This window comes from Carlito syrichta, unplaced genomic scaffold (assembly GCF_000164805.1).
Source record: "Carlito syrichta isolate Samal-C Ts95f unplaced genomic scaffold, Tarsius_syrichta-2.0.1 Scaffold313519, whole genome shotgun sequence".
NCBI classification, from domain to species: domain Eukaryota; kingdom Metazoa; phylum Chordata; class Mammalia; order Primates; family Tarsiidae; genus Carlito; species Carlito syrichta.
In genome coordinates, this window is record NW_007257615.1 from 33,814 (window position 1) to 43,168 (window position 9,355).

At 42.7% G+C, this 9,355-nt stretch overlaps 1 protein-coding gene across 1 annotated transcript in view; it reads right to left on the reverse strand.

Annotated features, from left to right (window-relative positions):
• Positions 1 to 9,150, reverse strand: part of IRAK3 (interleukin 1 receptor associated kinase 3) — a 38,821-nt gene extending 29,671 nt beyond the window's left edge. Inside the window, exons 1-3 of the mRNA XM_021718803.1 lie at positions 8,968 to 9,150; positions 2,615 to 2,679; positions 1,833 to 1,887 (exon numbers count right to left, since the gene is read on the reverse strand). Coding sequence (XP_021574478.1) covers positions 1,833 to 1,887; positions 2,615 to 2,679; positions 8,968 to 9,007 — 160 coding nt within the window. The 5' untranslated portion in view covers positions 9,008 to 9,150. The remainder of the gene's footprint in view (positions 1 to 1,832; positions 1,888 to 2,614; positions 2,680 to 8,967) is intronic.
• Between the last annotated feature and the right edge of the window lie 205 nt (positions 9,151 to 9,355).

Here is a 9,355-nt window from a genome sequence, read left to right on the forward strand (position 1 = left end):
TGAGACTCCAGCTAAAAAAAAAAAAAAAGAAAGGTAAGCTTTTAAAGTTGGAAAGTACAAAAGCGGCTTCAGTGGCTGTGTTCATATGTATACATTCAGTTACCTTCATTTATTTTGAACTTTCATATTCGAAACAAGCCAGAGCCTCGCAGAAGGTCACAGAGGAGGGCCCTGGCACTAAGACTAAAGCCCCCCGCATGCTCTGTGCGTGGACTTGGGCCTGACTCCCATTACTCCTCGGAGAAAACGGCTGAATTACCACCTCCCAAAGAGACATGCCCGAGAGCTTAGCTGGAAAACCTTCTCCCCGATTCTGTTTCCTCGTCGTTAGGTCAACGTATTGCTGTTGACCCCCTGTAACTTAGAACCACTAAATAAAACTGGAACTGGACATCCCGGTCTGACCACACAATATTCTCCAAGCATGACCAGTAGAAACACTTTTCATAAGCTGAATCCTCTTACTGTCTAACTTATCTCCTCGGAGTAAATTAGAAAAATGCTTCAGCCTTTTGAAAAATCATCAGCCAGGCACACTGGCTCATGCCTGTCTTCCCACACTTTGGGAGGCTGAGGTGAGAGGACTGCCCGAGCCCGGGGGTTTGAGACCAGCCCGGGCAACTTGGCAAGACCTCGTCTCTACAACGAATCAAATAACTTAGCCGGGCGAGGTGGCGTGTGCCTATGGCTCCAGCTACTTGGCAGGCGGAAGCGGAAGGACCACCTGAGCCCAGCAGATCAAGGCTGCGAAGGCTGTGAGCATGCCACTGCACTCCATCCTAGGCGACGGAGGGAGACTCCTACTCAAAAAAAAAAAAAAAAGCGAGAAAGGGAAAAGCATCAAAAGCAAGATTTGGGGAGAAACCATGTAAAAGGTAACCGAATACAAAAAGGCTGGTTAAATGCTTCAAGATCTATTTTGGCTCTATTTCCATTGCTAATGCAACATCCTCTCTAAAGATATTCAGTGTTTGATTTAGACCTTATTGTTGAAGAACCAAAATCTTATCTAACTTTTCTAATTCTCTTTCCAGCCAAAGAAGCATCAGCTCTAGTGGAAAAGATTAGGTGAGGCAGCCTTGGATATTACATTTTATCACAAGCATTCCCACTGGGACTAAATTATCCTCCCAGTTAATACAACAAAGCAAAAGCACTGAGGTGGAAGGAACTGAATTTTTACCGGATTTGCCCTCAGCACTGCTCAGCGCCGTCTCATCGCTATGAAAATTTCTAAAACTATACAAAACCCAACCTATGTGAAAAATGTTTCCTGAGGACACATAAAGCAAATTTAACTAAGAAACACAACTAAAAACCCCCGTGTGAAGAGACCACCACTGCATTCTTCATTAGCCAAAGTTACTCTTAACATAAGAAGTAATCCTACCAGCGCTTTGGGAGGCCGAGGTGAGTGGCTTGCCTGAGCCCGCAGGTTCGAGACCCGCCCGGGCAACTTGGTGAGACCTCATCTCTACAATAAAAAAAAAATGAGCCAGGCATGATAGCGCGTGCCTATAGTTCCAGCTACTTGGAAGGCTGAGGCGGCAGGATCACCGGAGCCCAGCAGGTCGAGGCTGAGGTGGCTGGGCCGGGAGCGTGCCACTGCACTCCAGTCCAGGCGACAGGGTGAGACTCCAACTCAAAAAAAAAAAAAAAGTAGTCATCCATGAGAGCTGTAAGTATCCATCACAATGAAAATTATGGCAATGTGTATAAAATTTTATACTGAATCTGAATATAATGGTTAATGTGTTTATTGGGTAGGCCTCCCTCTTAATTCACTTAAGTGAAAGCATAATGTAAAGTAAAGCTGTTGGGTTTTTTCTTACCTTTTTCATTAGGTCCAGGAATAAGAACATTATCCACTATGACACTGGCTGTTTCCTAAAAGAAGAAATACATGGGGTAACTCCTTCGTATACCCTCCCACTGTGGGAACTTTTCTATCCTCTCAATAAATCCTGCTTTCTCACCAATAAAAAAGAAGACGAGGAAGAAATACATACTAAAGTAATTCCATTTCATAAGTCTGGAAAGAACAAAGCCTCAACAGAAATCCAGCGTCTCTCCTGGAACCATACAGTGCAACAGAGGGGAATCTAATTTACAAGAAGGTCAGCAGAGAGCAGAGCTATTTCACTCTATCCAACAGCATTCTTTGTCAAATATGTTTAAGGCTTCCACATCAACTGTAAAAATTCAGTGTCAATGCCATAGTCAGTTACAGTTTATTTCAAATGACTTCTAATGCTATAAAAATGATCACTGCTAATTTGCTCAAATATAAACTAACAGCAACATTCAAAGCACCAACTGGAAAAGAAAAATTAAAAGCTGAGTTAGGACAAAGGCGTGAATCCCAGCACCCCCAGTGGTTCTCAGTCTAGTCTCTGTCAGATCACTGAGAGGAGACGGCAATTAACTCTTCAAGTATTTATGAATCTCCAGTTTCCTGAATCCTCAAGGAAGTAAAGAGAGAATGAAGGCACCGCTGGTTTTTAAAAAGTGCCCTCAAATACTGTACTCTCCTAACTGCTTAATTTCATTCCTTGTACTCAATTATATATGTAACAGAAGTTAAGGGCCATTTTTTTATGCGCACACACCATACCTTGGGCAACATGTTTGGATATCTGTCTTCCTGCTGACTTGGCTCTGAAGGATTCAAGACGGCCCCTGAAAGAGAATAAGGGGCACTGGTTACAAAGTATCTTATGTCCCTCATAAACACATTTCATTCTTCTTTTCTGAGAATGAAAATAAATACCTTGCTAGCAACCAACCTTCATTTCTAAAGTTCAGTTTCATTCCCATGAAATAGTTGCAAATTTACACATGTGAATGCTTTAACAATCAAATGTACTTTCATTCACTCAATCTTAATTTATTATTAACATATTAACAACTACATAAATAATAAAATAACAAATTGTTGTTAGACATTAAAAATATTAAAGTACAAAGTAGAAAATCGAAAGAAAAAACGTTATTATTGGCTTTTTGCACATAAATTTTAAAATTCTACAATTGTGAGATTTATCTCTCAGGTTTAGTTTGCTTGCTATACCAACTTGTGCCATAAAGTATTACTGTGTGAGTGTGTGCGTATACCTGTGTATATCATAAGGCACAAAGAGGCTGGGTGTGACGGCTAATGCCTATAATCCCAGCACTTTGGGAGACCAAGGTGGGAGGATTGCCTGAGCCCACAGGTTTGAGACCAGCCAGGGCAACTTGGCAAGACCTCATCTCACCATAAATCAAAAGAAAAGTAGCCAGGCATGGTGGTACACACCTATAGTTCCAGCTACTTGGAAGGCTGAGGCAGAAGGATCGCCTGAGCCCAAGAGGTCGAGGGTGCGGTGGCCGAGAGCAGCTGCACTCCAGCCTGTATGGCAGAGTGAGACTCCAGCTAAAAAATAAATAAATAAAGTTCTGTGTGAACTGGGGTAATCCATGTAGTTTCCTACAAAAGATTAAAACCCTGCCATATCTTGCTGTCATTCCTAACGTTTGGACCCAGACTTTAGAAAATTTTTATTTTAATCTGCTAGTTTTTCTTAGATTATGTTCTAGCGTTTCTTAAATTATTTTGCTTAGAAGACTAGCAGCAAAACATAATCAACTAATAACAAACTTCTTTGAATAATACTATAAGCCAACTGGATTTAATAGACATCTACAGAACATTCCATCCTATATATATATACCAGGTACACATTGAACGTTCTCCAGAACAGACCTAAGCAATTAAATAAGCCTGAATACATATGTAAGAATTAAAATCATCAGGTGCAGTGGTTCATGCTCCAGGCCTGCAGCTCCACCTACTTGGAAGGCTAAAACAGAAGGTTCCCCTGAGCCCAGCAGGTTGAGGCTGTGGTGCCCGTGAGCATATCGCTGCCCTCCAGCCTGGGCAACAGTGAGATTCCAACTCAAAAGAACAAAAGAAAGAAAGAAAGAAAATGCTTTGCTTTTGCTATACCTCATAAACGTTGGTATGCTATGTTTTCATTTTCATTAATCTCAAAGTATTTTCTAATTTCTCTTCTGATTTCTTTTCTGATTCATTGTTTATTTATAAGTTTGTTGTTTAATTTCCACATATTTGTGAATTTTCCAAATTTCCTTTTGTTGCTAATTTCAACACTAATTCCATTATGGTCAGAAAATATTCTTTACATGATTTTAATTTTTTTTTTTTTTTTTGAGTAGGAATCTCACTCTGTCACCTAGGCTCATGGCCACCACAGCCTTGACCTGCTAGGCTCTGGTGATCCTTCTACCTCAGCCTTCCAAATAGCTGAAACCACAGGCATGTACCTCCATGCCTAGCTAATTTTCAAAATTTATTGGAGAGACAAGGTCTCATCAAGTTGCCTAGGCTGGTCTTGAACCCCTGGACTAAGGCAATCCTCCTGCCTCTGCCTCCCAAAGTGCTGGGATGACAGGTGTAAGCCACTGCGTCTGGCCAAAAGCAGTGCAATGAGGAAAATTTATAACTACAAATGCCTACCTCAAAAAAGAAAAAAGATCTCAAATCTGTAACCTAAAATTTCACCTTATGGAACTAAAAAAAGAAGAGCAAACTGGACTGAAGTAAGCACAAAGAAGGAAATAATTAAGATGAGAGTAGAAATAAGTGAAATAGAGACTTTTTTAAAAAAAAGAAAATCAATGTAATCAAAGTTGGTTATTTGAAAAGAACAACAAGCTGGGCTCGGTGGCTCAGCCAGTAATCCCACGCCTTTGGGAGGCTGAGGTGGTGGACTGCCCGAGCCTGCGGTTTTGAGAGCCACGTAGGTAGGCGAGACCACATCTCTACAATAAAATCAAAAAATTAGCCAGGCATGGTAGCACGCACCTGTAATTCTGGCTACTCGGAAAGCTGAGGCGGAAGGATCGCCGGAGCCCGGCAGGTCGAGGCTGCGGTGGCCGGGAGCGGCCACTGCACTCCAGTCTGGGTGACAGAGTGAGACTCCAACTCAAAAAAAAAAAAAAGAAAAGAACAACAAAATCGATAACCCTTTAGCTAGACTGACCAAGAAGGAGAGGAAACTCAAATTATTAAAATCAAGAACAAAAGAGGAGACATCAGCACCAACCTCACAGACATAAAAAAAAAACTGTAAGAGAATGTTCTGAACAGTTGTATGCCAAAGAGTTTGATAACTCAGACAACTTGGGCGGATTTCTACAAAGACACAAACAGTCGAAACTCACTCAAGAAGACATAGGCAATCTGAATGGACAGCCACAACAAGAAAACAGATTGAATTAGTAATTTAAAACTGCCCGCGAAGAAAAGCCCAAGCTCAGATGGCTTCACAGGTGAATTCTGCCAGTTAAAAAAGACTTATACCAGTCCTTCCCAAATTCTTCCACAGTTTACAGTGTGATTTTCTTCAGTAAAAGAGGAAGGCACCACCCTCCTCTCTGATGTACCTGTCTCTTTGTACTGGGACAGTACATAACCATCTTTTTGCCAATCTGCTAACCTCCCATCAAAAAAAGGAAATCAACTTTGTGTGGGCAACAGACTGGGAGTCAACCAAGAGGACAGAACAACTCCCACATCATTCTACGAGGCCAACACTACTCTGATGCCAACACCAGACAAACCACAAGAAAACAACAGACCAATATCCCTTATGAATAGAGACACAAAGATCCTCAATAAAATACTAGCAAACCAAAGCCAGAAACATATGAGAAGGGTTAGATACGGTGCCCAGATGGGATTTACTCCAGGAACTCAAGATTTGCTTAATATCTGAAAATCCATTGACGGAATAGATCACATTACAGAATGAACGACCAAAACCATGTTCATGTCAATGGATGGCAGAAAAGTGTTTGACAAAACCCAATACCATGCCATGATTAAAATTTTAAAAAACTCTAGAGACAGAAGAACATTTCCTCAATTTGATCTATAAAGGCCATCTATAAAAACCCTTAACACCATTAATGGTGAAAGACAGACATTTTCTCCCTTAAGATCAGGAACAAGAGAAGGATGTCTGGTCTTGTTGCTTCCAATCAACATGATAATAAAGTCCCAGTCAGGGCAACCAGGCAAAAAAAAAAGGAAATAATACACACACTGAATTTGTGTAGAACAAGATGTGAAATTTGGGGGCGGTAGGAGCATTAAAAGCCACTGTCTTTTTGGTATTGGTAATAATAGAGACAATACCTCAAAACCATATAAAATGGAAGAATCAAAATGGCTCTCTTAAGAAGCGGGTAGAAAGTTTCAGATTTCATGTCACTACTGGAAAACAACTGCTGATTATTGAAATATAAATGCAAAATGTGATACAGAGGAACATCCATGGCGAAAACATAGTAACAGAAAGTAAAGACACTAGTTTCTGGAACAAGTTGGTCATGTCCTGAGATCTGAGGGAATGCTGCAACAATGAGAAGAGACCACCTAATGGCTGCAACCTAAATTGCAGGAATAGCACCAAGGAGGAAATAGAAGACCCTTCTCTACAAGACCAAGAACATCTAATCTACAAAGCCATGCCTGGAAGTTGGAATAGAAAAGGCCAAAAAATCCTCTAGCTGAGCATGGTGGCTCACACCTGTCATCCCAGCACTTTGGGAGGCTGAGGCCAGAGGATGGCCTGAGCCTAGGAGTTCAAGACCAGCCTGGGCAACACAGTGAGACCTCGCCTCTACAATAAATCAAAAAATTAGCTGGGTGTGGTGACGTGTGCCTGCAGTCCCAGTTACTTGGGAGGCTGAGGTGGGAAGATCTCCTGAGCCCAACAAGTTGAGGCTGCAGTAGCCACGATTGTGCCACTGCACTCCAACATGGGTGACAGAGTGAGACTCAGACTAAAAAAAAAAAAAAAGTCCTCTAAAATGAAAACCATCCCACCAAGCAGAATAAAAATTAAAGGCAAGGGGGCCAAACACTGGATAAAGGATAACTCTGCCCATGGTGGCAGCAAAAGAAGACTGGGTCACATTCTGTATGCTCATCTGCATCTCAGTCCCGGGGTTCCATGAGCGGCTCTCCTGTGTTTCCAAAGAATCGTCACATCTCACTTTCAGCAAACTGTACAACTCACTTTTTCAAAACTCACAACTGAATTGAAAACACCAACTCAACAGTTTACAGTTCAATAATGCGACGTTCTTCAGTAAAAGAGGAAGGCACCCACCTCTTTTTCCTCTCAGATATACGATCTCTTTCTACTGGGACAGTAAATGATCATCTTTTTGCCAACCCACTAATCTCCCATCAAGAAAGGAAATCAACTTTGTGTGTGTCACAGGCTAGGAGTCAACCCAGAATGTGAAATTTCCATCTACTTGCAGTCCAACTCATTCTCTGCTTCATAAACGACACTGAGTGGAAATATACCCTGACATCTAGCTCAGAACACTGAAGTGTAAACCATACCTGTGTATCTAATGAAACTGGCATGGGTTTCTACTGAGAACAGCAAGCCGTATAGGTGGCTTCCGAGGCCGGGAAAGGCTCAGATCAGGAAAAGGCCCTAGCAACCCCCTCGGGTCTCCTCTCACTGTGGGAGCTTTTCTGTCTTCTCAATAAATCCTGCTTTCTTATAAGAAGAAGAAGAAGAAGAGGAAGAAGAAGAGGAGGAGGAGGAAGAGGAAAAGAAAAGGCCCTGCAGGGACCCCTGAATTTCATGTGCTCAGACAGCTTCAGGGTGAAGCATTTGGCCGTGCTAAACTCAGTGAAGTCGTGTGGGAGAGTCAAAAGGAATCAGCCAGGTTATGCAGATACTATCCCGCTGGAAGTCTACTGAGAACTAATGTCCCATTAACAGGAAAAATCAGAATAAAAGTCAATCTGAAGCGACAGTTTTCTGGTACAAATCTCTCAGGATTTCTTCCTCATGTGTGCACGGGCTTGTGCGCACTCAACATATTCCCATAGAACATGTGTGCAAACACACAGAGCTAAAAACATGCCAGCGTGCAGAGAGCCCAAAGTAAAGATGTCGATTCAAAGAAGCTTCCAACCCAGGAGCCCTGAGTCTGTGACAGAAGGCCCAAGATCGCCACTGGTGGTGTCAATAAACCCAAGGGAATGAACAGGACAGGTGATGTTTTACAGCCAAAGAATCAGTACAGAAAACTCCATGAGCTTTATCGACAACTGTATTTAAGCTGCTTCCACTGTGAGGCAGGACACAGTTTCAAAACAGGACAAACACAGGGAAGGATCAAGCCATGGCAGGATGGACGGTGTTCAAGCAAGACGGAGCTCAAGGCTGTGGCGGGAAAACAGCCACAAAGATGAAAGAAAAACCCGAGATGATTCCAGAGGTATCATTTGCACAGAAAGATGAGGGGGAACCAGTTACATTTTTTACTTATAATCACATGACAAAAGAAAGGATCACATTAACTATATTTTACTTAAATATTGTGATTCTGATCATGTCTAGGACTCAAAGAGCTTCAGAGTTTTGGACAGAAAGCTGATTCCATTAGCTGCTAAAAATGAAACACTTTTAAAGTGCAATTTGCTGGCCAGATGTGGTGGTCCACGCCTGTAATCTCAGCACTTTGGGAGGCTGAGGCAGGAGGACTGCTTGAGCCCGGAAGCTTGAGGCTGCAGTGAGCTATGATCACGTTGCGGCACTCCAGCCTGGGCAACAGAGTGAGATTCCAACTCAAAGAGGGAAGGGGAGGGGAGGGGAGTTGATCCTATTAGATGCTAAAAATGAAACATTTTTAAAGTGTAATTTGCTGGCCAGGTGTGGTGGTCTATGCCTGTAAACTCAGCACTTTGGGAGGCTAAGGAGGGAGGGCTACTTGAGCCCAGAAGTTCAAGGCTGCAGTGAGCTATGATCACACCACTGCACTCCAGCCTGGGTAACAGAGTGAGACTCCAACACAAAGAGGGAAGGGAAGTAAAAGGAAGGGAAGTAAAATTACAGTTCCTGTAGGACAGAGCGAGGGCCGCATTCTTACCATGGTTTGTGATGAGATGGATGGCTCGGTGATGCCCCATGTCCTGAAGGACCTGGAGAAGGTCCCCGATGGTCTTGTTTTTCTGTGCCCAGGACCACAGTAACTCTCGGGTCCCACTTTTACCTTGCTCTACGTATTTTTCAATATGGCGGACCTCCAGCCAGCTGCTTGAAAGTCGCTCTGCTGTAGAAATTGCAACAGGAAGAACCCAAGAACAGTTAGTCGACTGCACTTTTATCGGAATACTCGGTGTGTGTGCTCTGTATGTTTGGCCTCATCTTATGAACACTTTTAACTCTGAACTAAGTTGGCACGCGCACACCCGCCTTCTGCGAATGTCAGCTCCTCACCACCACACAAGGGTCCATCTGTGATACAGCCAACTGCA